General features: G+C 42.1%; 2 protein-coding genes across 4 annotated transcripts in view; both read left to right on the plus strand.

The window, feature by feature from the left end:
- Nucleotides 1–6104, plus strand: part of PDCD2L (programmed cell death 2 like) — a 48313-nt gene extending 42209 nt beyond the window's left edge. For 2 of the 3 annotated variants that reach the window (XM_063410744.1, XM_063410742.1), the window contains exons 2-7: nt 220–383; nt 497–566; nt 1612–2003; nt 3571–3684; nt 5291–5439; nt 5943–6104. In XM_063410744.1, the coding sequence (XP_063266814.1) occupies nt 220–383; nt 497–566; nt 1612–2003; nt 3571–3684; nt 5291–5439; nt 5943–6073 (1020 nt within the window). In that variant the 3' untranslated portion in view covers nt 6074–6104. Of the gene's footprint in view, nt 1–3; nt 140–219; nt 384–496; nt 567–1611; nt 2004–3570; nt 3685–5290; nt 5440–5942 lie in introns of those variants that run through there. The other variant, XM_063410743.1, reaches the window with a different exon arrangement.
- Nucleotides 6105–7388: 1284 nt separating this feature from the next.
- UBA2 (ubiquitin like modifier activating enzyme 2) lies at nt 7389–24307 on the plus strand. The gene is made up of 17 exons (XM_063411020.1): nt 7389–7574; nt 10991–11074; nt 11343–11413; nt 12545–12609; nt 13044–13144; nt 13290–13411; nt 14085–14152; nt 16355–16476; nt 17243–17342; nt 17869–18029; nt 18931–19024; nt 19115–19227; nt 19682–19837; nt 20386–20482; nt 21049–21154; nt 21936–22072; nt 22967–24307. The coding sequence occupies exons 1-17, from the start codon at nt 7431–7433 to the stop codon at nt 23248–23250; spliced, it is 2025 nt and encodes a 674-aa protein (XP_063267090.1). The 5' UTR covers nt 7389–7430; the 3' UTR covers nt 23251–24307.
- The last annotated feature ends 2648 nt before the right edge of the window (nt 24308–26955 follow it).

Consider the following 26955-nt stretch of genomic DNA (forward strand, 5'->3'; position numbering starts at 1 on the left):
AGTCGGGCACGCGCACAGCAGCGGGGCCATGGCGGGCGGGCCGCCCGTGCTGCTGGGGCTGCGCGACGCCGCCATGACGGGAACGGGCCCGGCCGGGCCGCTCCCCGCATGGGCCACCAACAAGCTGGGCGGCACCGCGGTACGGCCGGGCCGGGTCGGGGTGGGACGGGCGGGGTTGGGGGGCCCGACCGGGCCTGAGCGGTGCTGTCGGTGTTGCAGGACTGGGTGCCGGCGGTGCGGGCGGGCCCGCCGCGGTGCGCGCGGTGCGGGCGGGCGCTGCTGCTGCTGGTGCAGCTGTACTGCCCGCTGGAGCGCGGCCCCGCGCACCGCGCGCTCCACGTGTTCGCCTGCGCCGCGCCGCGCTGCTGGGGAGCGGCCTGCAGGTGAGCGCGGGGGGGGTCGCTTAGCGTTGTTATTATCGTTGTTGTTGTTGTTGTTCCTGCCGCCGGACAGTTGTCCTCCTCACCCTCTGTTTCTTTTTCCCGGCACATCGAAGCTGGAAGGTGCTGCGCTCCCAGTGCTCGCAGGCCCCGGATAAACAAAGCCGAGATGTCGGCGTCAGACAGGTACAGCTCTGCCTGCCCGGGCTGCAGCGCGGCTGCGCCTCTCACTTGCCCGTCCCTGGGTCAGAAAAGGGTAAAATCCAACAGGAGGCCGCTCTGAACCAGAGCCGCAGCCGAGCTGAACGAGCTGCACCCCTGCATCTCCTTGTGTAGAGAACCGTGACCTTCCTCCAGAGGCTGCATTCTGTGATGCTTTCCAGTCACACTCTGTGGTTGTGTGCAGAAGTCGTGGGCACAGCATTTTTGTCACTGCACTATGCTGTTTACTGTAAGACAGTTAAACTGTGTTTGTGATCTATGCCAGGCTGCTTTTAAAATGGAGATTGCAGTCCAGCTGTATGGCCAAAACTGACTCTTAATACTTTAGATAGTTCGGCTGAGTAAACTTTATTTTTCAGTTTCAAGTGATTGGGCTATACTCTTTAGGTTTGGATCTTTACGCTGTTTTGTCTTATATTTTAAATTGATCTCTTTAAATTTAACACGAGCTTTTAAATTAATGTGACTCAATTATTACTAATATCCTTGTGAGGAGCAATGGCATGTTGGCTAAAGCAGTTTGGGAGAGCAGGGTGGCACCAAACTAGTGGAGGTGGGCAGGGAAGCTTTATTCAGTTGCAATGTGAAATCTTGGCCTGTGGTAAATGGACTTTTACTCTGGTAAAATGATGGAGGTGTTGTTATTATTTCCCTCTATATTCTGCCCTGTGCAGAATTCCTATTGGGTGCAGTAGCTGCTTTAGCTGGAGCTGCCCCCGCATCTGGCAGGAGCTGTGCCACAGCCACGGCCTGGCAGCAGGAGGCACAGGGGCCACTCCAAGGGCTGATGAATTCTTGCTCTGATTTTCCAGTGTGCAATGCTTTTGCCATAACTGTGCTGGTGTGAGAAGTAAGCGTGGGTGTGTTGGGAAGTCCCACGGTGAGGAGAGTAGGTGCAGTAACACTGAGCATTAGGTTAGGGTCTCAGTTCTGTCACGTGTTAGAAGCTGAAGTGCATCAGGGTCACGGACCTTGGCAATGTTCTCTTCCCTTGTTTTTTGGTTCTCAGAAGCAAGAACCGAACTTTGCTGCAAAGGATTGGTGTGAAGATGCAGATGACTGGGGGGCCTGTGATGGAGCAGAGCCTCCTGCATGTGCCTCCCTTGAGCTGCTTGGCCTAAAGGAAGCTGTGAGCAGCGAGGGGGAGTGTGCATCCCAGCTCCAGCAGCTCCGCCTGTCTGAGCCTGCCCATGGCCCAGCTGCCCAGGACACACATCCTGCAGCCAGTGAAGAAATGCAGATGGCAGTGGCTGGTTCAGCTCCAGTGTTCCAGCCCTTCTACATTAATGTTGTGGATGAGGAAGACTACATGGGTTTCCTTGATACAGATCATGCAGATAAGCTACTGAAGGAGTATCAGCAGAGAGAGTGCGTTGACTTGGAACAGATGATGTTGGAAAGGTGAGAACAGGTCTGGATTTCATGGTGAAAGTGAAGGAATTGTGTTGTTTCCTGTATGCTCACTGATAATCTAAGTGGGACTCTCACTAAAGCTGAATTATGTTGTCTGGAAGCTCCTTTGGGAAGCATTGGTGTGCTGTGCAGGAAGAACAGGACAGTGCACCCAGTGCTGCCAAATCTGGAGTTACTCAAGGATGCAGCTGTTTCTGAGTGACTGAGCACTTGGAGTGTTCACGGGCTCCAGGTGGTGCTATGGAGCTGTTTTTAAGTCTGCATTTTTAAGAGTTTAATTTTTCAAAGATTTTGATGATAAGACACCTGAAGGTTTAGTAAAGGTTGCCTGAAAAACGATTGTGGACTGTAGTTATTGAAAATACTTTCTTAGTAAAAGACTTAACTTAGGTGGTCACAGTGAGGACTTTTGGCCACTTGTGCCTGACTTGTGGGCAGCATTGAATTTGTTTATAGCTAAAGCTGCTGTCAGCTGCAGAATCTGCATAGAAGACTTTTCAGCAGTGTGGGCCTGTTGATTTTTGTTGACCTTTATAAAATTGTAGAACTTTAATTATGCTTGGTTCAAAATTGAAAAGGACAACATTGTAATTTAAAAATCACCAAAATTTTTGAGAAGTTATTAGGGGAAGGGGTTTTTTGATGGAATAAAGCAGGTGGGTTTGAGTCCCATGTGATAGTTTGAAACACTGTTAGTAATTGTAAGTCACCAGAAACCAAAGAACTAGAAGCAAAATGTTCACTTGCAGCTTCTAACAGGAATTTTCTCTTAATGATTTTAAGAGTGTGACTTTATGAGGCTTGGATCCCCAATGGTCTGTTCTGTTTATGCTAGATACGAAGTTCTGCACCTTTAAGAGTGGTTCTGAGAGTGAAAGGGGAGAGAAGAGGCAGAGTTTATTTTCAGAAACTGCTCTTGCTCCCCCCCCCATTTCTCCTTTACACAGACAGTGTTCTCTGCAGCAGGGACAGCGAGAGCTCTAGCAAAGCTCTCCTTTGCTTTTAGTTTGTTGGGGTTTTTTTCTAGCTGAGGCAGAGAAGTTCCCCAAACTGTAGTTTTTCTTAAATTTGTTCAAACCTGCTCTGAACTGGAAACCCAGAAAAACACAGGGAGCTCACACCTGCAGCCCACCAGGGCCCAGGATGGCATTTTCCAGTGCAAGAAGGGCTGACAAGAGACTGAGTGAGCTGAGCTATCCCCCAGGAAAAAGACTTTCTAAATTTTCCATCTCTTCAGCAAGAAGTTTTATTGTTTAATATAATTCCTTTTTTATGCTTGTAAATATTTTGTTTGGTAAATGAACAGTTTTTTCTCCTTTTCTCAAAGGAAATCATTTCCCAAACCAATAAGGAAAGGGGTTGTTTAAACCTGCTTTCTAGAAGAACCCTGTTTAGGAATTTACACCTAAATTTGTCCTAAACCAGGACAAATATATATCTTTTTTCAGTGTATTTAATATAATTTAATGTGACTTTATAGTACCTATTCTTTATTTAAAACATTCATGTCATACTGAAAATCTTAGTGGATGGTTTGTTTCTTGTTTTCATACAGTTTTGCAGGTGAAGATGGTAATGAAAAATATGAGAAGAGTGAAGTCAAAGGCTGGGACCACACCTTCCATAAATTCATGAAAAGAATATCTATGTGTCCTGAACAGATTCTAAGGTATGTTGATAATGTGGTTGTACCAGGGAGATACAAATCATTGATATGGATGGTTGGTACATCAAAATAAATTCTTTAATTGAAAATAGGTGTATGTTTCAATTCCCTAACAAAAAACACTCCCAAACCTGCTATGGTGGCTGTTGCCATGTCTCTGGTCAGACTTCAGGGCCTGGTTTAGCTTTCTTTATACAATGTTGAAGTGGATGAGAAGCAAAGCAGGATCAGAGGCCATAGCTCTGGCTATGGGAGGCTTTCGACATAAGACCTGATGAGAAGAGACCCTGGCTGTATTTGAAGCCTCACTGAAATGAGGTTTCCAAGAGACAGTGTTGAGGTGCAAGTATAACACAGTGGTGTGCTGCTGTGATAGATTTCCAAGGCTATCTGCTCCTCTGAAATTGTGTGGTCTGTTTGCAATTTCTAATGTCTGTCCTGCAAGGAATTACTTGTTTTAGAAGCCCAGTTCTGCAGCTCATTGTGAACTCCCCTCAGCACCCAGCAGTCTTCAGGTCTTGTAAATCTGTTATTTTTCCTAGAACAGGAGCAGGTGTAAGCTCAGAGTAGCTGCTTTTCCTGAGAGGAGTTAATTCTGGATGGGAGTATAGCAAAGAGTAAATGATAAGTCATTCATGGTACCAGAAAATACAAGTTTTCATGGATCACACCAACTGTTCCAGGGAGTCCAGTGCTGCCTGTCTGGTCAGGCTGTCTCAGTGTAGGGACAGGGCTTTTGTTTACCAGCTTTCCAGTACCAGGTGGAACTAACTGGGCTCTTTTTGATGGAGATTTCAAAGTCTGAGTGGCTGCCTAGACAGAAGAGAAGCATGAGAAACTTCTGTTAATTGTCAAAGATTATACAGGAGATTTTCTAATGCAGGGTGCAAGCAGCATTTTCAGACATCTTTTCCCTGGATCTGTCACTTTGCAGTGTTGTGCTCTTTGAATTTGCCATTCCTTTAAAACAGCAGCTCTTGTGCTCCCTGGGCTGTCCCTGGTTGCACTCTGTCCTTTTGCCCTCCCTGGGGCTCCCCGTGTGCTCTCAGACTCCTGTTTCCCCTGCCTGCAGGGTCCCTGTTGGCCTTCAGCAGAGCACAGAATCTCCTGCTTGCCATTCAGTGGAAACCATCCTTGGTCATTATTTTCTGTGAGCTGCTGAGCTCTGATAGCTCTTACAAATAAACCATCACTTCTGAGCCATAGCTACTGTGGTTTTGAGACCATGTTAGTGTTTAATCTTTTACTTGCTGCATTTTATCTTGTATTGCCGCTGTTTAGGATTCCATTTTTCAGGAGAGTGTAGTTAGCTTAATGAAATTATTCCAGTACAGCATATTTTGGAGGTGTCTATTCAAAGCATTTGTCTCCTCTAGATCCAGCTCTTAATCCTTAAGATTTTCGAAGCATTAACCTACCATTTCCCCCTCCCAGTCTTTATTTTTTGGTTCATGATTCCTTTGAAGCTTCTGACTCAGAACCATGTTTTTTACTTGAAGCAGGTTGAGAGATTTCAGCAAATCCTGAACACTGTTGCCAACATGTAAGACTTCCCATCACATTTCCATATTTAAAAGATGGTCGTTTTTTCCTCCCTGTCTTCTCTCAGATACTCTTGGGGTGGCCAGCCTTTATTCATCACGTGTCCTGCAGCCAGCGTGGAGCAGGCTATTCCAGCCTGCAGTAACTGTGGAAGCAGCAGAGTGTTTGAGTTCCAGCTGATGCCCACGCTGGTCAGCGTGCTCCAGAGTGACTCAGGTGCTCGACTTGGTTGAATCAGTGTTTCTAACAGTCTCCTTTTTGGGAAGGTGCAGTGAACTGCAGTTTGGGTTGTTTCCAGCTACCCACATGTGCTTAACCACAGTGATGATGCTCAGAGAATCTGCTGTCTCCATTACAGATTCCAGTGAGCAAAGAGAGAGCTCTGTTTTAAGGAGACTCTCTGATTACAGCTTGAGTCACTCACTAGTGAACTCTAATAACTGGAGTAGGGATAATGCCATGGCCTTGGGAGTCTTTGTCTTTATTGCCTCTTAAAGGAGTCCTTGGAAAATAATAAATGCTGTGAGATAAGATTGCAGACACTTAAAAATCTATTTGAAAATTCTGATTTGGCTGCCTTTAAAATGTTTAACATTTGAAAACGCTATTTACAGAGGAGACTGAATTAATTTGTGCAAAGACTGAAGTATAGTGATAAGCAATAGCCCTGGTTGTGTCACTTTGCATACCCTTATGTACCTGTGTTGCTTTGTTTTTAGATCTGTCAGTGGAATTTGGAACTGTTCTAGTTTACACATGTGAGAGAAGCTGTTGGCCGACAAACCATCAAACTCCTCTTGAAGAATTTGTTTTTGTACAAGAAGACCCAGATCAGAGATTATTTAAATAAATTGTATTTCTCTGCATCAATGAAAAGCCTGTTGGGGTGTTTTGGTGTCTTTTACTACAAGTGTGTATTTACGTAATAGAATTTTCCTCAGATGTGGTGAAAAATTAAATTTGTGTGATGGCATTGTGCTTATTTCCAAGAATAAGTGATTGAAAGATATTGGCATGCCTCGAAACTGTGGTGGCACAGTTTGCATACTTCGGTTACACGTGCAAGTTGAAGCGTAGAGATTGTTTCCCAGTTCTGGTTACTCTTTGCATTTGGGAAAGAAGTAAAGGAGAAAACCTTTCTCATATATTATTAGTGTCCATCAGCCACACAGAATCCAGTTTTTAGAAACTTAGCAGTGGATAACTTAATGTCAGCCTGATTTTAAAAAGCAGTTCTGCTTTGATTTGAGCACAAATTGGAAATTTGGTGGGGAGATGCTTAAGGGCCTTGCTGTCCCTGCACCTGCAGCCTTCCTGCATATTTCTGTGTTTTTGCAATGAAGGAAAGGTTCCATTTGTGTGGTAAAATGAGCTGTGGCAGTGCCGTGGGCTTGGGTGGGGAGAAGATGCAGGGATGAGTTGTATTCTCACAGGTGCAGAACCGGGGCAGGCTCAGTACCTGCCTTGGTGCAGGTTTAGTTAAAACCATCTGCATTCTACTACAGTATCTTCACTGACTGAAGGAAAAGTAATTTGAATGTCCTTAAAGCATTCTGTACAGGTTAATGCTGCAACATAAATTAATGCACTAAAAGTGTGGGTTTAAAAGAAGGGGAGGTGGGGAGAAGAGAAAACGACATACATGTGATGGAATGCTTGCAAAACTGTGTTTTTAAGGAAGAATGGTAGCTTACCATGTCAGCTCCCAGAGGCAAATTAGTTAACTTAGGTGAAGTCCTAAATATAAAAAATAATTAAAAACCCCATTAGAAATAAATATAAATATATTAAAAATATCATAGACTATGCTGATTTGGAGGGGACCCATCAGGATCATCACCTGGCCCTGTTCAGGACACCCCACAAATCCCTCCATGTGCCTGGGAGCATTGTCCAAATACTTCTTGATAGATAAAAATAGATAATAGATAAAAATCTTAAATATATGAATATATGAAATATGTATATTTTGACAATAAATATATATAAAAATTAAGACAACAAAGAAAGATCTGTTGCACCAGTAGTGCATCCCCGGGGCTCTCAGGCGGCAGCGGGGCTCGAACTCGCGGCTCTCCGGCCCCGCCCCGCCGCGGCTTTCCCCAGTGGCGGCCCTCCGGGGCGGCAGGGGGCGCTGTGCGGGCGCGGGCGGCGCTCTGTTCCCGCAGGCCCGCGAGGAGGCGCGCGGAGCCGCCGCCGTGTCCATCATGGCGGCGGCGCTGTCGGGGCCGTTGCGCCCCGAGCTGGCCCAGGCCGTGTCCCAGGCGCGGGTCCTGGTGGTGGGGGCCGGCGGCATCGGCTGCGAGCTGCTCAAGAACCTGGTGCTCACCGGCTTCAGCAGCATTTACGTGGTACGCGTCGATGCCAGGGCGGGAGCTGGGGCGCTCCGCGGCTGGCGGGCGGGGAGAGGCCGAGCGCGGGGCCGCGGGCGCCGCGCGGCGGGGGCGCGGTGTCGGCGGGGCCGCCCCGGCCCCTCGCTGCGTGCGCGGTTTCAAAGCGCCCCGGCCCGCCAAAGCCGCCGCGGGACCGCCGGGCCGGGGCGCCACAAAGGGGCCGCGGCCTGCGCGCTATCGCCGCCCCCCCGCAGGCCGGGCTCCCGCCGGGCGCGGGAGCTCCTCCTTCCCCCGCCGAGGTTCGGCCGCCGGCCTGGCAGGGCCGTGTGTCTCCGCGAGCCCGCCGCTGGAACCGCCCGGGAGACCGCCCCGTGCCGTGCTTGCTGCCCGGCGGTATCCTGAAAGTCTTTAGTTTTGCCGAGGGCCGCTTTTGCCGGTGCTGGGGGTGATGGTCCGGTGATGAATGCAGCGAGAAACCCCCGGGAGAGGTGAACTGTGCTTTTAAACCCCGGGCTGTAAACCCGTCAGTGCTGGCGCTTCCCGCGGGCTCGTGCTTTCACTTTTGCTTCCAGATATTAATCTGTGAATGCGTGCAGGAAGGGCAGATTGTGAGAGGGTAGTAACGAAGAGGTGATAGAGAGAAATACTGGTGGTGAAACTATGATTGCCTGATGTCCAGACCTTCATTGGTTTCTTATTGTAGTAAGGAGGAGCATGTGGTTTTAAATCCAGCTAGGGCATAGTTCTGTTTTCTTCAACATCTCTTTATTAACGTGCCCAGGAGTCCCATCTGCGAGTTTTGTGTGTCAGGTTGTGAGGAGTTTGGGTTTGCAGTCAGAGTTGTTGAGCAGAGCATCTCGTATCTAAAACCGTATCAGCTTCTAGAAAAAAACAGTTACTGGTTTGCCTTGTTATCCTTACATCTTGGGTTTTCCTACTGGAATGCTTTTTAAAGTTGTAGAATATGTTTAATTCCAGATTTTCCATCGGTTTGAAAGCCTATCCAATTTGAACATTCCACCAGGGAAATAAATAACTGCAGAGGACTGGAAGCATTTTCTGCACTGTTCCCCTTTCCCCCCCTGCTCTGCTGTGTCAGTTACAAACTCCTGCAGTCCATTATAAAAGAGCTTAAAGCTCCTGATTTTCCAGTTGGTCATTAGGCATAAATCTCATCGGGGTGTGCTTATTGTTTCACTTGTTCTAGTTTGGAGGTTGATGTTGCCTTTCAAGGCTGACTTGGTGGGGCTCCATTAACTTAAACACACGTTGGATCAGGGCTGTCTTCGTATGACAATATCACTGGCAGTGTCTTGTGCAAGAAATAATGTTTGATAACATAGGGAACAGGTGGGTACAAGACAAGAGCAAATGAAGACTTGTAAACCAAAGAGGGAATTTGCTGTTAGCAGAATAAATGGCTTTTGTCAACATTTGCGATATTGTTGAGAGTTTTCCTGGGTTATTAAATATTAACAAACTTGAACACCTGAAATTTTTTTTTTTTTTGTAAGTTGTGATTTTTTAAAGAATAGTAATACTAAAAAAAAAAAGTCGTTTGAATACCAGACAACTGACTAATATGTGACTTAATTATAGTGTGTTGAAAGGCATACCCTTGTCCTATGAATGAAGAACAAAATTATGTTTTGTAAGGTTCCAGGTCTGAATTAAGAATATGAGTAAATGTTGTTCAGTGGTGCCTTTCTTCCAGGTTGCCAGTGTAGTTGTCTTGTAAGTGAGCTGTTAAATTCTCATAATTTTTAACTAGACTGAAGCTTCTGTTGAGGTCTAATGGTCTCAGATTTTCTCTCTGGAGAACCCCTTTAATGCTGCAGTTCTTGTTTTCAGCAGGAGCTGATGTCACTTGTCATTCTCTCCAGCTGAAATACTCAAAGCTTTCTGGGTAGTGAAGGTTTTAACAGAGTTTTGCGCTTTACTGTTTTCCCTTGAAATTCTTGGGCTTTCTGGCTTTGGACTAAGCAAGCTTTCTGTGTGTCTTTTGAGGGAGGAACAGAGGTAGAAATGTGAATTATGCAAATACCATTTTCATGAAAAGAGACAAGGCCACGGGTAGTTACTGTGATACTGTGGTAGTAATGTTTGACAGTCCTAGCTCTGTTGTATATTTTCAAAACATTGTGTCTTTTGTGTTTGCTGTATATCCACAGGCACTTTTATTAACTGTCTAAATAAAACTCTGTAGCTATTGCAGTTTTTAGTATGTTAAAACTTAGTCTACCAGTCGAAAACATTCCCTTCATGCAAGAGGTGGATTATTCTCAGGTTTGGATCTCTCATGCAGAGGGTATTCAGTGAGTGTGTGCTGTGCTATTTTCATAATTTAGGTTTGGTTAATGAAGTCAGAAGTGTGTGAGAACACCCTGAGTAGGTCACGTGTAACCTTTGCACTGCACAATCAGTCTGAGAGTGCTCTCTGGGTAGCTGAAGGTGTTACTGTGTGAGGGTGTCAGCATTACCTGTAGGAATTTGGGAGAAGTATCCCTGATGCTCAGAAAAAATCTTCTCATTAAAAATGTTTAGGACAGGAGAAGACTTCCAGAAAGAGTTGTTGATCAAAGAAACTTTAATTGCATGACAAGTAGTGGTAGAAATAAATGTCAAAATTCTAGTTAAATCTTCTTAATTCTTGTGGAGGCTAAATATACTGGAATTGATGCTGTTCTGTACATATATTAATAAATAGAAACAGCTGTTAGGGGAATTGCAGTCATGGCATCCTTTGTGCTCTGTGCTTTATGTTTTTAAACATTTCAATTGTGTAACATTTTCAATTTTTTGTAAGTGGACTTCATAATCCATTAATGTGCACTTAGGCAGCTAGTCCTGGGGCAGGCAGTAAGAGCTGTGCCCTGCAGTTTGTGTGTAAGGTGATTTATGGATTCAGGTGCTTGAAGCCGTGCTCTAGGAAATGGAAGTTGGTTTGGAGCGGCCCTTCCTGGGCCTGGGGGAAGCACCGAGCCAGTGCTCAGAGCCTGGCTGCACCTGTCTCCATGGATTGCTGCATTTTCCCATCTGAGTTAGTGCTGTGCCCCTCAGGAATTGCCACTAAAGTCTTTATCCAGTGCGAGCAGGACAGTCGGTGTTGACTTTGTGCTCACTGCCGTGTGCATGTGTCTCGAGTCGGGTGCATTTCCAGCAGGGGCTCTGCAGAAAGTTTGTTCTCATGTAGCCCTGCAGTTCTGTCATGGTTTCCTGTCAGCAGTCACTGATAACGTGTGGATTCCTGAAGATAAATAGGTGACCACTTGTGCCTCTTCAGTTGCTGTAGTGCTGATGTAACACCTGAAAGGTCTGAGAAGGGGTCTGTAAAGTTTCTGCATTTTGGCCAGTTGTCTTTTCTTCAAACTGTGTTAATGGTTTTGTTCCTTTTCTTCCTGTGAAAGTGAAATACCTCTCTTGTGTGTTTATAGATTGATTTGGATACTATTGATGTCAGCAATCTCAACAGACAGTTTCTGTTTCAGAAGAAACATGTTGGAAGATCAAAATCACAGGTGAGGAAAAAGTCAAAGCTCAATCCTCATTACTTAGTATTGTTTTATGGGTAGTGTTAGAAACGTGTCACAGTTTAGTTTCTGCTGGGAAGAGGTAAGTGTTGGTTGGCTGATTGTGGCTGTCCACAGCATTTCATTATTAGAATATTTAAATCTTTTAAGGTAGTCAACTTACTCAATACACAGCTGGTATCAAGTCTGTCTTTTAGAAGGAAGGAAGAAATAATAAGTCTTTGTTTTGTTTTCTTTTTTTTTGTTTTGTTTCTAGGTTGCCAAGGAAAGCGTGTTACAGTTTTGTCCAGAAGCTAATATTATAGCTTACCATGATAGCATCATGAAGTATGTTTGGTTTTAAGCTCTAATTACATGTTTGATTTGCAAGTACTGTGTTATTTAAATGCTACAATGGTTTGCTTTAAGGTATTTTACAAAGCTTCATCAGTGAGGAGAAATAACTGTAAATGTGAACTACCACACACCTGAGTGGGAGTGTGGCTTTTGCATGGGTTTAAAGCTCTGGTAGTAAGCTGTAGTCATTTGCTTGTGTCTGTTTTTCATTTTATTAGCAGCATTTGCCATATGAATTTCTACTCTGTAAGGATGTTCTGATGTCTTGAGCATTAATTAAATTAAAAGACATGTGATTGTTGAGTCTGTGATTAAAAAAACTAAGTCCTTTTTTGTGTGTGTGTAGGTAACTGTCATTTATATATGCCCCAAGCTGTTGAAATTTAGTCTTTATGATCTGCAACCAATGAGTAGAGTACAAGGTTATGTAGGGTTCCATTAGCTGTTCCCCATGTTTTAGTTTATATTTGCCCCAATTGCTAAAAAATGGATATTCTGTACCATGGAGGTTTGAACTCTGATGTTGCTGTTAGCCAGTGAAACACTGATTCACTGCATCCTTCTCCTGAAACTGTTAATCCTGTTTCCTCTTTTCTCTCTCTCCTTCTCCACCTTCTTCTTTAAGTCAGAAAAGTGCAATGTAAAGAGAACTGAAGTGTCAGGATTTGAGGTGGCTTGTGTTGGCTCCTCAGGGAATGGCCACACAGTCAAACCAATGGAGCTATCACAGCACAATGAATTATGCACAGTCTGATGAGCTGTGGTAATTACAGTGTGCATGTTTTAGCCACAGCTGATGGTTTTTAAGGTCAGTTACCACAGCTCAGCCAATTTACTCATTAGGTCAGAGTAGTTTAATCACTTTCCCTTGTCTGCCTGTTTCATTGGTCAAATTAGTACTAATTGCAGTAGCTACCTTCCAGCAGCATAAAATTCATGCTTTCACCCAGCTTTAAAGTGGGCAGAAGACAAATGGGGCAGTTAAAGGGTAGCTGTATTTCTAAATTTATAATATGTGTAATTTATCACACGAACATTGGTTGCATGTGTAGAGTTTCTGTTGTGCAGTAATAACCAACAACTTGGATGTGCCATTTGAAATGTTGTTTTTGTTTTCTGTAGCCCTGACTATAACGTAGAGTTCTTCCGCCAGTTTACGTTGGTTATGAATGCTCTGGATAACAGAGGTGACGTTTTCACTATGATTTTATATTGCAGATGTTGCCTGTTCCTTGCTGCAGTGTCATTTGAGTAACAAGTGTCCTCCTAACTCACCTGCAGCTGGACTAAGGCTCGTGTGCTTTGCTAGAAGCTTGAAGGGGTGGTTAGTGCTTCTGCAGGTGTTCTGAAAGGAAATGTGCACTGCTAATTGCTGCTTCGTGGGGACTGCTGGGCGCTGTGGGTACAGGGTAGCTTTAGTCAGTTGGGTTTGCTGTGTTTATTAATGTCCATACATCTTGTGATAATGGGAAACTGGGCTTTGTGGAAACGGTGTAGTGCTCTATAGAGAAACAAGGTATATTAAAGAGAAGTGCATAGGATGCCAGTTTGAATTTGGAGAAATAAAACTTCTTTTTTCTTAACTATTTAATTTTTTCTTTAAAACCCTCTTGATTTGCAGCTGCTCGTAACCATGTGAACAGGATGTGTCTGGCTGCTGATATTCCTCTTATAGAGAGTGGAACTGCAGGCTACCTTGGACAAGTAACTGTTATCAAAAAGGTTAGGTGGGGTGTCACTCTTGTCATTGGCTATTTTAGACAACAGGGAGTGGGTGTTTGGAGATAGAGTTACAGTTCATCTCTTAATAGCCCAAACTATCAGTAGCCTTCTCAGAGTGACAAGTAAATGCTTTATTTTTCATCAGGGAGTGACAGAATGTTATGAATGTCAGCCTAAACCAACTCAGAAAACTTTCCCAGGCTGCACAATCCGAAATACGCCCTCAGAGCCTATCCATTGCATCGTGTGGGCCAAGTATTTGTTCAAGTAAGTGACTTTAAAAAAAATAGTTACTATGGTTCATTCTTCTGGTTTCTAAACCTACAGAGAAAGAAATCAAATTGACACCTTTTTTTAACTTATTGTAATGGATTTTAAATTCATTTGAAATTGTTTTAGATGGATTATGGTGAAAACCTCTAGTTCCTCGACCTGGGTTCTGGAGTGGTTATAAAGATGGAAGGTTGATTAGTATTTAGGCCTTGCTCTAATAGCACAAAAAATCTGGCAGAGTAATTTGGCACAGCAGTGTATGTTGAGGTTGCTTTATCCTTCATTTTTGTATGAAGTGAGCACATTTTTCAGTTTAATGCATGTTTTAACAAGTGTGAAGTTTGTTGGAATCTTGGATATCCCAGAGGTTCTAAAAATGCATTTAGTACTGCAGTATAAATATTAGGCTGTATATTGGGTGAGCTACTGAGTGAGTTATACAGAAACTGTTATGCTAATTTCATTTTTGTATTGGGCATTTTGTGTTGTCTGTGTAAAATCCTCATGTGACGAATGCCAGCTGTTTAAAAAGCAGTGTAAGAAATGGCAATCTGTCTGAAAGCAAGAATCCTAAAATGAAAAAATATATAGCCATTAGCAAATATTTGAGTCTTTAACCAGGTATGCTGAAATTCTAGTCTTGTTGTTGTTCTTAATTGTTCTATAGCCAGTTGTTTGGAGAAGAAGATGCTGATCAAGAAGTCTCACCTGACAGAGCTGACCCTGAAGCTGCCTGTGAGTGTGATATAAGCTCGTGGCTTACCCTGTTACTGAAACATTCTGTTTCAGAGATTGTGACTCCTTTCTGTACATTTCTTAAGGTTAGAGAGTTCAGGTCAGTTTTCTTTAAAGATTCTGTTTCTGGCCTCTGGGAGGCTTGTATTTTGAACAGAGTACTGAGTGATACTTGTAGTCACTCTGCATTTCCCACTCCTAGCTGAGGGTTTGCAGGGAACTTCAGGAATTGTGTTTGAGCTCTTCTAGCCTGCAACACTTCAGCATTAATCTACATAGGAAATACGCACATTTTGAGTGATATTTTTATAGCTATTCAGCATTTTTCTGTAAGGACAGTAATCATAGTTACTATGAGGTGAATAAGCATCATTGTTGGTTGCTTCTTTTGGATCCTTTGATAGATGAATGGACTTGGGAGGGGGAGCTTAGAGGATCCTCCGACTCTTCAAATTCTTTGAACATCAGATAATGATCACTGGACAGGTTGTTCCTACAGGAAGTGCAGAATGAAATAGGTGAGTCTTAAAAGAGTGGCAATATAAAGTCACTTAAAACAGTAGCTGCTGAAGTAGTTGACAGGTAGCAGATGCAATGCCACTGTTTCAGTAAGGGAGCAGGGCAGAGGGAGGAGTGCTGCACTGGAGCCGGGGTCTGCAGGGGCAGAGTGCCCACCTCAGGGTGCTGGGCTCACTCTGAGCTGGCAGCGCCCACGTCTGACCCCAGCCCTTGCTCACTGCCCCGCCCAGAGCAGGGAGACCTGCACAGAGTGACCCTCACAGCTGGGAGAAGAACAGCTCATAATGGAAACAGATGTGTAACACTACTGATAATCATTGGAATAAAGAGAGGGGCAATAAAACTCAAACAAGTGACGCAGTTGCTGACTGCCTGCTGGCCAGTGGATGCTCAGCCAGTCCTCGGGCAGAGATCAGCCCCTCCCAGGCAGCTCCCCCAGTTTGTGCTGAGCAGGACGTTCTGAGGTCTGGAATATCCCTGTGGCCAGCTCAGGTCAGCTGTCGTGGCTCTGCTCCCTCCCAGCTCCTTGTGGCCCTGCTTGCTGGCAGAGCACGGGAAACTGAAACCTCCTTGACTTGGAGTAACCTCTTGGCAGCAGCTAAAACATCAGCGTGTAACAACGTTATTCTCATGCAGAATCCGAAACACAGCACCAGACCACTTACTAGAAAGAAAATTAACTCTGTCCCAGCCCAAACCAGGACATCTGGGGCAGACTCAATGCAACATTTATAAGGGAAAATTGTGCCCAGCACGGCTGGGTCCATGGAAGGAATCAGCAGCCTGTGCAGAGTGTGTCTGGTTTAAGCTGTTCTGAATGTGCAGGGGTTAGAGCCAAAAACTCTTGAGGGGAACCTGAGGGACATAAGCAGCCAAGGGGACAACAAAGGCTGAAGGTCCTGAAGTGGATAAACTAGTTGAATGATAGAGATAAATGGTGATTAGAGGAATCTCAGATGGGAGATGTGTGCTGTTCAGCACAGAAGATTAGGCAAAGTCAGTCAGAATAAAAAAGATGAGGGCTACCTGCAAAAAGTAGTAGAAAACTTCACAATACAGAATGACTGTGCAATGATACGTGAGGCAGATAAATATGAAATGGTGCATTGGTGAAAGGGGGGAATCATTCACAAATTTACACATAAAGTGATGGTCTCTGAGTTGATTTTTCTCATTCAGTCAAGACGTTAATAGATCTATGAAAACATCAATCTGATTATTAGAAATCATTACAGCAATTGTTGGATGTGACTGGGAAAGAAAGAAAATTATTAACATCTTTATAGGGATTTTTTTTGTATAAAAATAACCAGAGATAGGAAACTCTTTTTTCTTTGTTTGTTTTGAGATCCCAGCCAAACTAGGACTCTCTAGCCAGAAAAGAGAATACTAAAAGGGGGTGGTAAGACATTTCTGAAGTAGCAACATTATGTAGAGAAAACTAGTGGGAAACAACTGTTCGTTGTTTCTGCCAATGAAGGAGTTGGGTGATATCAAGTTAAATCAGTGAGTTGCAGAGGCAAAGAGAAACAGGCATACTGTGCCTAATTTAGCTTTTGTTGGGTGCAATAAAGTCATTTTATGCTCCCTGCATAATTTTGGTAATTGGCTCTGGGGGTAATATTTGTATGGGATTCTTTTTATTTTTTTAATTTAAAATATTGGTTATCACTTTATTAATAGGGGAGCCAGCAGAAGCAGAAGCCAGAGCACTAGCATCCAATGAAGATGGTGAGATTAAACGTGTTTCAACTAAGGAGTGGGCTAAATCCACTGGCTATGATCCAGTTAAACTTTTTACTAAGGTATGTTCTTTACCCCAAATAAATGTCTTTATTTGAAATGTATGAGGTGCTGTAAAGTTAAGTCAAAGCCCAGCTTGGACATTTAATGCTAGCCAGCAATTATGTGATTGTGTTGTGACACAACACAGTTGTGCTGTTCTGCTGTTATGTTGGTCTCTGGCAACATTTGCTTGTTTCTCAGGATTCCATCTGCATCTGCAGAGGGCTGCAGCAGCCTGGCCACTCTGCAGACAAAACTCCATTGCTATTACTTTTAATGGGAAAGGGTCTGCTTGATCTCTAGAATTGCACTGGGCATAATCAGAACCAATCTGAGGACCTAAAAGCTATCAGTTGTCTGTGCATTATTAGGCTCTGGCATAAGAAAAAACAGATTTAGGAGGTTTGTTCTAAATAGTTACTGAAAGTGGATAAATAGAGGAAATGAGCTTGAATGTAATGTTCATAGGTAGCAACAACTTTTCTTTGGAAATTCATTGACACGTTCATTCACGTGTCTCAGAGAGGGCATACAATGAGCTGTAGGAATGGCTTCAGTAGGCATGTGAAAACACTGAACTACTGTTTCTTGATTTTTCACTTTACTCCTCCCCAGATTAATCAGAGCTGTGTCTGCTCTATGCAATGAATGTTAAAGAGTGGGGAATAAGTTCTTAGAGTCTTTCTATGTTGTTAAAAATACTTTCAAGGAAAAAAATCAAAACCTCATCACGTAATGCTGATTTTTTCCCTCCTTTCATTTGATTTTTTTTTTCATGTTTCCTAGCTTTTCAAAGATGACATTAGATATCTGCTGACAATGGATAAGCTGTGGAGGAAAAGAAAGCCTCCAGTGCCTCTGGACTGGGCTGAGGTACAAAAGCAAGGTAACTGTCCCTCCTCCTCCTGTACATTTGTAAATCATACCTGCTGTTATTTATGCATCTCTGTGATATGTACTTTTTTATTACCACAGTTGAGTTCTGATTATGATATACTTCCTGAAGATTTCAATTTTTTCTCTATATAGACAACACTTTTCCTAAGACTGTTTTGCAGGTTTTGTTTTTGGTGCTCAGTATTGGCTGTAGAAAATACACATTTAACACAATTATGTCAGCTTATTCTAGGACACCTTACCATAAGCACTTATCTCATGAGATTTATCTCTGAAAGTTGTTTGGTTGAAAATTTATATTTGCTGTAATTTGTGCATGTTTAGGTGACTGATATCATAGCTATAGTTGCAGTTTTAAATGCAGATTTGTTGTAAAATGTTTGGGCTACTGTAGGTTAAGGATATTGCTCTTCAGTTTAGAAAATACTGAATTTTGCTGAAATGACAAAGTTATTTGAGAGAACTTCTGTTGAACTTATAAATATTCCTGATCTTTTTTTTTTTTTTCCCCAAAGAGGAAAACATATCTGACCAGCAGAATGAGAGCTCTGCATTGTTGAAAGATCAGCAGGTTCTCAATGTCAGGAGCTATGCAGACCTGTTTTCAAAGAGTGTTAAAACCCTGAGTCTTCACCTGGCTGAGAAGGCTGATGGAGAAGCACTTATATGGGATAAGGTTAGTGCTGTAGATAAACTCTGCATGTGTAATACCAATATCAGCTGGGCTCATTCAGGTTCCTTCCAAAATGACACTGGTTAGAACAAAACTATCTGGCACCTTATGGATACACTTCCCCTATGTAAACAAATATATTCTTTAAACACTGTATTGTGTAACTCACTGAGGGTAAGGATTAACTGCTGTGGTGTGAAATAACTTAATTCACCAAATTCTCCAGTTCATAAAAACACAAACTCACAAGTATTTGTTGTATTTTGATTTTTGAAAATATTTTAATAATGCAACTTCATTTTTCCCTTCTTATGTCTCCAAAACATGCTGTTAGCCAGGTGTCAGTAGCTGGGGTCATGAACAATCAGCTGGTGATGGGTGTGCAATACAAGTTCTGTTGAAGAAGACAAGAGTTTTTCTCTTTTATCATCACATGCAGAATCACTTCCAGTCAGTTATCATTTGGCATAAGAAAAAAGTAGCCTGTAAATATGAGGGAGGGAGGAAAATAATAAAAGATTACTATGACCAATAATACAAATAGTTCTCTGTGAAATACCCAGTGTTTGAAACTGATTCAGAGTTAAAATTCAATGTTGCAAATGTTTGAAACATTGTAAGACTTAGGATTTAAACATTTTTGTAATCTACAAGGCATTTTATTAATACAAATACACCAATTTTCTACTAAAATACATGTTCAGAAACTGTAGTTAGTATTTAAAGTACTACTGCTCTGAGTACACCATCCGAAAGAGGAAGTATATTGACTTGGAAATGGAATTTTGTACAGAATATTTTCTTTTTAAATTCTGGTTTCGAAGTTTTTAGAAACCATGTGTTGCAAACTCTTTTGAATGAGTAATCAGATTTTTCAATGCTTTTTGTATTAACTTTTTTTTAGGATGATCCTTCTGCCATGGATTTTGTCACTTCTGCTGCAAACCTCAGGATGCATGTTTTTGGAATGAATATGAAGAGCAGATTTGATATCAAGTGTAAGGATAAAATGTAGCATTGTTTTATTTCAATTACAATCTTGTTTTCTTTTGCTGTTAAAAATCTGCATACTCTTGTTCGTTTTGCAGCAATGGCAGGAAATATTATCCCAGCTATAGCTACTACCAATGCAGTGATAGCTGGGCTGATAGTGCTGGAGGGTTTGAAGATTTTATCGGGGAAAATAGATCAGTGTAGAACGGTAAGTGCAAATAAAATGCTTTTGCTTTCTTGCTATTTATTGTTTGTTTAGAAGTTACATCTAGCATTTTTTCACTATTGTGTAGTTTTACTGTCTCTCACTTGTCGCTTCAGTAGATTCTGAATATGCTGGGAACTTTCAGTCACAATGGAAAGCGATGTGCAGATCTTAAGGATCCATAAATTCCTATCACCTAATAAGAACTAGCTGCTGGACAGGAGAGAGAAGCAGGCTGCCCTCACTGCAGTGTGGTTGTTTGGGGTTAGAGCTGTTGGCAGGAGCTGCTCAGTCAGCACGGGGTGGACTGGTCGTGTGAGACTCCTGCTGAGCAGACACAGCAGAGAGGATTAGGGAACAGGACAGCCTGTGAGACCACAAGAAATCTGCAGGAAAACAGGCTTTAGATGTGCTGGTAACTACAGAATAACCTGATTTCTTCTTGTCCATCCTAAAGATTTTTCTGAACAAGCAGCCAAATCCCAGGAAGAAGCTATTGGTTCCTTGTGCTTTGGATCCACCAAATCCCAATTGCTATGTGTGTGCAAGTAAGCCAGAAGTGACTGTGAAACTTAACACACACAAAGTTACTGTCTTGACACTCCAGGATAAGGTAAATCTTGAGCTACAGTTCCAGCTTTCATTTCGAATCTAATACTGCAAATTATTAAAATAAGCTATTTGCTCAGTAGATTTTGACGGAGCATCTCCTGTTTATATTTACTCTACATTTCTCTCAGCTACAAGAAGAGCTGATTAGCCAATATGCTTCTTGCCCATGTGTGTTGTATGTCTTGTGGAAGAATGTTTGCATTTTGTAAATTTTGGTGGGTTTAAAGCCTATTCATATCTGAGAGCAAAAAACAAAATTTGCATTTCAGTTGAAAGTTCAGTAGCTACATTGTTGTTGGTCACAACTGATTTGTAATTCTGTCATTTTGTGAAGTATTCTAAGAAACTTTCTAGCATATATGAACCTAAAAGTATCAGACCTCAAAAATATAATAATTTTGTTTGTGGAAGTGAACAAAAAAGTATAGGCTTTCAGTAGATGCCTGAAAATGAGTCAGAATAATAAAATCAACATAATTCAAGGATCTTTTTTTAATAAATCTTTTTAAATCAGAGATTGAGTATATTTTAATATATCTGTATTTTCAGATACTGAAAGAAAAATTTGCTATGGTAGCACCAGACGTACAAATAGATGATGGAAAGGGAACTATCCTGATCTCTTCAGAAGAAGGTGAAACAGAAGGTGTGTATGCTCCTGGAGGTTTGGGATAAGAGTGCATAAACCCTTGGAAGAGACTCTGCAGAGTAGGTGCATAGCAGATGTTGCAGTGCTCACCCTGTGGACCAGTATTTGAGGGTGACTGGGTTTGCAAGTGTTTAAAGTGGCTCGAGGGCAGCCAGGGCTGTTGTGTGCAAGCTGCATGTGCAGCTCAGCTTTGCTGCACAAAGCACTGCTCAGCTGGCACCAGGATTCCTTCCAGAACAGGTACTGCCTGCAAGCCCCCTGCATCTGCTGGCTCGTGGATGGTGCTGTGTTTATCGTGCCAGAAACCATCTGCAAAATGTTCCCAAATGCAGGAGTTGTGAAGTGCTTGAGCGTGATGGCATGAGCAGTAAATAAATCAAACATAAGTAGCTTTAACTCCTAATAGGCTTAAATGTCAGCTTTTATTTTAAATATAGCTAATACATGTTAATCTTATGTTCCTACAAAAAAGTTCTGGAGTACTCCATATTTATTCAGGTGATCTTTCTATAAATAGAAATATTTACACTATATATACTACAGGTTTTTTACTGTTTTTGTAGCAAATAACCACAGGAAATTATCAGACTTTGGAATTCGAAATGGCACTCGACTACAAGCAGATGATTTCCTCCAGGACTATACTCTGTTAATCAATGTGCTTCATAGGTAAGAATTCTGAAATAAGGATCTTTTGTGTATACACATAGAACAGTTCCACAGAGAATTTTTCACTCACAATTTAAATACATGAACAAAGTTCATAGATTAAGTTGCTGAAAGGAAATATAGAGGCAAAAGAGGAATGGTTATTTTTATGGAATTATAGTTTAAGGATTTTTGTTTGGTTTTGTGTCTTTTCTGTTGTAGTCATGTTTTGTTGTGATTTTGGTTTTTACAACAGTTAACTGAAACAGGTTTATTTCAGTAATTTATTGTTACACCACATAATAATACATTGCAAAAACAGATTAACTTTTGGGGCAACCAACAAGCAAGAAACTGGCATTAAAAAAACCCCTAAAATTTAGAAAGGCAATAAAACCCCAGCCTGCTAGGGTAATAGATCCTCTGCTTGACCACCTCTGTTCAGAAGTCCCTCTGAACTAGCTGAGGTTTGTATTTAACCCAGGGTAAGTAACAGGCATACACAGAAACTCACACTGCATGTTCAGTGGGAGTAGGGCCGTGCTGTTAAGGAGGAAAGGTAAGCTCAGGCAATGGTTTTTCTGATTCCCAAGCATTTGGAGTTCGTAGCACTGTGTGGAATAGTGTTTAGGAATTGACAAAGCCTAAATTATAAAAGAGACTGAGCAGATTTTCCTCTTTTTCAGTATGTTTTCCCATTTTGTCACAGTTGCAGGGTGCTCTAATACTTGAATTGGGTTTTTTGTGTAAAAGACAGGGTTTTATTTTCTGGCTGTTTAAAAGCATGTGTATTTTTCTGCAGTGAAGACCTAGAAAAAGATGTAGAATTTGAAGTTGTTGGTGATGCCCCTGAAAGAATTGGCCCTAAACCATCAGAACCAACATCCAAGAACATTAGCAATGGTAGTGATGATGGAGCACAACCCTCAACATCAACAGGTAATCAACAGTAATCAGTATTAAACGAAACATACTTTCACTAGTGCAGTCCCATTAAAGTTGTCTTCATTTTTGTAATTTCACTTCACCAATACAATGTAAAAAGCATTTAAGTTGCTTTTGTATATAACTAATACTAAATAGAAAAATGCACATTTACAATTTTTACAAGGAGCACAAAAGTTTATAGTACATACACTTTGAAATTGTGTTCTTTACCTGTAACATATGGGCACAGATTTAAGGCATGAAGTATGCAGTCAGTTCCCTCCTGTTTGAGGGAAAACTAAATTCTAAGAGTATTGCTAAAATTTCCTCCAAATTGTATTAAAAATGGCATGATTTACTATAATTAATAAGTTTTTACAGTGAATTTGTGTTTAAAACCAAACAAAATCCACTAGATGTCTTGAAAGTTCACATTTGGTTTTCTTCATCCTATCCCTTGTTATCCTTTAGCTTTGTAAGCCTGCTCACCCTTCCACTTCTCCCTCTCTTTGGGGCTTCTGTCTCCCTGGAATGTGGCCTCTCCTGGGAGTTGTGCTCAGTGCAGTGGGAAAGGGGAGGTTGCTCTCTGCAGCTTGGTGTGTGCAAAACTTCCCAATAACTGCTGCAGACAGCAGCAATTCTTCTGCTTCGTACATGCAAAAAAAAGTCCAGCTAACTAGCATTTCCCATATTTTTGGGTTATTGGAGTATTTTCCACCTGTAGTGAAGAAGGAATACCAGTGTGAAAACCATATTTCATAGTAATTTCAGGACCATTTAAGATACTCTTGCAGTTGCATGGCAAAGAATGCAGATAAAGAATGCTCCAATTTTTATGTCTGCAAACTGGCTAGAGAGTAGACAGCGCTTGCAGGATCCATTTGAACCCCAGACCGTGTTTTGCAGCTCCAGAGCAGGATGACGTGGTGATTGTTGACTCTGAGGACGAAGGCGCTTCCAGCAGCGCTGACGACGCGGAGAACAAGAGCCGCAAGAGGAAGCTGGAGAAGGGCTGTGAGTGCGTGGGCGCCAAGAGATCGCGCGCGGAGCAGGAGCAGGACGACCTCATGATCGTGGAGTCGGAGGATGAGGGCGCTTCCAGCGGCCCTGGGGATGAGGAGAACAGGAGCCACAAGAGGAAACTCGAGGAGAAAGGGTGCGAGTGCGTCGGGGCGAAGAGCGTGTGCTGAGCGAAGAGCAAGAGCGTTTGGGGAGCCCCACAGGCCCCGAGACAAAGCGATTCACATAATGTCATACTGTAACAGCAAACCGTGGTGGGATGTGAAAAATGTCCAGAACTAGACTAACTCTAAGGCCTTGGTTCAAAGTGGATACCAAATTTCTGGCTTAAATAATTTGTGTCTGTTTCTCTTGATGATAAAGCTCTCGTATCAATAGACTCTTTCAGAAGTTTTTTCTGTATTCCATATATTAAATGTAGTAAAAACATAGTCTATGAATACCTACAGATAAGTATTTACCTAAACAGTCATGAAAACAGCATGGTACTTTTTGTGTAAATACCTTTTAGGTATCATCCAATGGACAAAAAACCCCTTACTTTTGTTTAGTGAAAGGGCCATCATCCGATGTCCACATTTTAAGCAACTACATTTTTTATTTTTCAATGATTACATTTGAAGTTTCCCAGCAGTGGCCTGCCTGCACATTTGCTTATCCTTTTCTGAGGCCATGTTGCAAGCGTGACTGCTTCACCTCCAGCATTCACAGAATCACAGATGCTTAAAGAATACCATTTTTAGCCTAGTCCTAAACATTTTTCACACCCTGAACAAGTAAAGAAGAAAATCCAACAAAGCGAATTAGTGCCATGTTCTAACAGTGTTCTTAAACATCAGCTGGCACTCTGTACATTACTGTAAAACTGTTAATTTACTCCAGTTTTTCAGCTCGTACTGCCTGGTATGTCAATGTAAGAAGCAAATTTTTGTGTATTGTTACAGTTTCAGGTTATTTATATTTGATGTTTTGTAAACTCAGATACTACTACTATACATCTGATGGACCAAATAAATAACATCTGAAATACTTGCTATATTTGCTTGCACAGTCCAAGATTATGCTGATTTATGGGATTTTACAATGTATAGCCTTCAAAAATTACTGTACTCTTTCCATTTTTCTAAGCATAACCTAGTAGTACAGAACTTGAGCTTCACTTGTTTGAGGTGAAAGGGGAATTTTTTTAATAAAACTTTTGTGAATGTTTTTTTTTTTCTTGGACAATCAGTTCTTGGGCTCTTGAGCTCAGCAGTTGCACCACCACACACACACACTTTCCCCACCTCATGCCTTCAGAAGGAAGAAAGCTCTGAGTTTTATACATTACACTTTGTGTGTAGGACAGAAGTGTAATGTTCAGAATCAGTGTCTTAAATCCTACTGCGTTTGTGTTGGTAACTCTCAAAACTGTCACTGTTGGTTCTCAGAATGCATCAATTGGCCACTTCTCTCTACCACAATCCACTTCTGTGTCAGGGAGCCAAAACTGCTCCCATTCATGGGTGAGTGCAGTGAGCCTTACAGGGCACAGCAGCTGAGCAGCAAGATTTAGTCTGTTACACTTTGCAGACTGAGTGAACTGTAAAGCAAGTGTGAATTTTATAGAGGGAGAATGTGAAAAAAAGAAAGGCCAGCTCATCATTGTGTTAAAATTGCCAATGCTGTGCGAAACAGCTTCTACGAGGCAATTAATGTTTTATTTCTTTTAGGCAGTAACAGTCATATGCAGTGGCTTGTGTGGAGGCGTAATAGTTCACAGTGAAATCCTTTTGAGTTAGTTGCTGCTTGGCTGGCAGGAGTGAAGACTGAGGTAAAGATGTAAATAAAAGGTGTTAGAGAAAGGATTTCAGTGCTGCAGTGGAAAACTTGCCATTAAGAGCTGAAGCACTAGAAGTTAATGTCTAATTACATCTTCCAAAAATTAAGGCTGACATATTTTGGTTTTAGGCTTTATTAAAAATAAAATAACTGCTTTATTTCACTTTCCAACTTTTTTTTAAACACCAGTAGAGGGTAGAATCCTGGCAACTTACTGCATTAGTTTTACTGAAGTTGAGAGTGTTTGTGAGTTGGAAGTCGAGTGGAGTGTGAGCTGGATTGAAATGTCACTGACAGATTCAAGGGTGCAAAAAAGGGGAGTTCTATTCTTGTCTCCCTGGCTGCTCCTCAAGTTATTACTTGTTTATTGTTCTTAACCTTGTTGTCATTTGGTTTGCAGCATGAAAGACCAGAATGAACTGCACAAGCAAGCACCTGGTGATGCATTTAGGAGGAGCAGTTGTGCTGCTCCTGCCTGGGCAGTGCGAGAATGCTTCTGGATCCCTCCTGTCACATAAAGTGAAGGATTCTTATTGTATTTCCACAGGCTGCTCCCGTGGGACGTGGGACAGCTCTTGGCTGTTCTGGTCAGTTCTTTGGAAGTCTGGCAGTACAGAACAAGCCACTAAATGCACACAACTGCTGCTGTGTGAAATGAAAAGCTGCTTTTCAGAACTGCTGGAGTATGAGTGTCTTTAATTGGCTACTAGTCACCAACATTGTATTAATGTAGAATTTTCCAACTTTAACTTTCCTCAGCTCTTTAGAAAAAAGATATAAATTGAAGTGTTAATTAAGCTTTCAAGTAATTTAAAACCCCTCCATTTTTCAAATGACAATTTGTTCAATTCCTAACAGCAGGAATGGTCATATGGAAGGAGGTATAGTTGGAAGGTACAAAATCTAAATGTGAAAATGGAGGAGAAATTCTTCCCAGTGCTTTGGCTCAGCAACCTAACGTAGGCTCTGTCTTCACTAACAATTTTGGAGCCCAGCTCATTAAATGAGTCTCCAAACTGCTATTTGCAGTGATATGAATTGGCTCTGCTGTCACATGGGGTTCTCAAGTTGTTTGTTTATACTCATGCAAAGTTCTCGTCAGAACTAAGCTTTTCTAGCTGCTTTTATAGAAGCAATTCTTGATGTTTGCATTTTTAATTTACTTAGTGAATTTGAGTGCCATGTATGGACAAGAAAATACAGACTATTACAGAATGTACCTAGTGTCTGCATGCTTTTAATTCAATAGCCCTTTTCTGCAGCAGACATGGAAAGGAATATTGGCCATTGATGATTGACAGCAGTTAGCCACAGATTCATTAAGCTGTTCTGATGGAGGCTGAAGGAATTCCCAAAGCAGGGAATCACCTTTACAAGGCAGAGGGTAACCATTCAGGAGAAAGGACTCTGGGCCCTGGTGACAGACAGCCCTGTGCCAGGCCATCTCCTAAAGAGCCACTGCAACTTGTAGGTGACCATTTTGTGTTTGTGGTGTTTCTGTGTGACATTTTAGCTTTCCTTTATGAAACCAGTCCATAGCTGAACCACAGAGAAGTGCATCCTTTCCTGGCCTCTCGCCTCTGACAGCTGGGAGCAGATTGATGTGCCATTTCAAGTTCTGACCTTTACAACAAAGACCTCTTGCTAACCATTTATTAGACTTCAGAAGATAAAATCAGCTTGTATTCAGTCTGCAGATACCACTGATACCTTCTTCGAGCCTTACTTCTACTGCCCCAAAATTTTAAATTTGGGTTAGAAAACCGAATAAACGCAGAATTAAGGGAAATTGATTTGGTGTGTTCTGTTTCAGTGGTAGAGATATTTATTTTCTTTGCAGCTAAAAGGACAGAAAGCCCTCCATTTTGTGCACCTAAAATACAGAATGTGCAAGAAAGCAGGAACTAGGATAATACAGCAAATGGTACACATGTCAGTTATCTGGTTTTTGCTTGCCTGAGACTGCTTCTGGGCTGGTGCCTGAGCAGAATGACTACAGGGAGCTTATACCTGCAGACAGATGTACGTGAGGGAGAGGCAATGTTTTGATTTGG

The sequence above is a fragment of the Prinia subflava genome, chromosome 13 (genome assembly GCF_021018805.1).
Source record: "Prinia subflava isolate CZ2003 ecotype Zambia chromosome 13, Cam_Psub_1.2, whole genome shotgun sequence".
Lineage (NCBI taxonomy): Eukaryota > Metazoa > Chordata > Aves > Passeriformes > Cisticolidae > Prinia > Prinia subflava.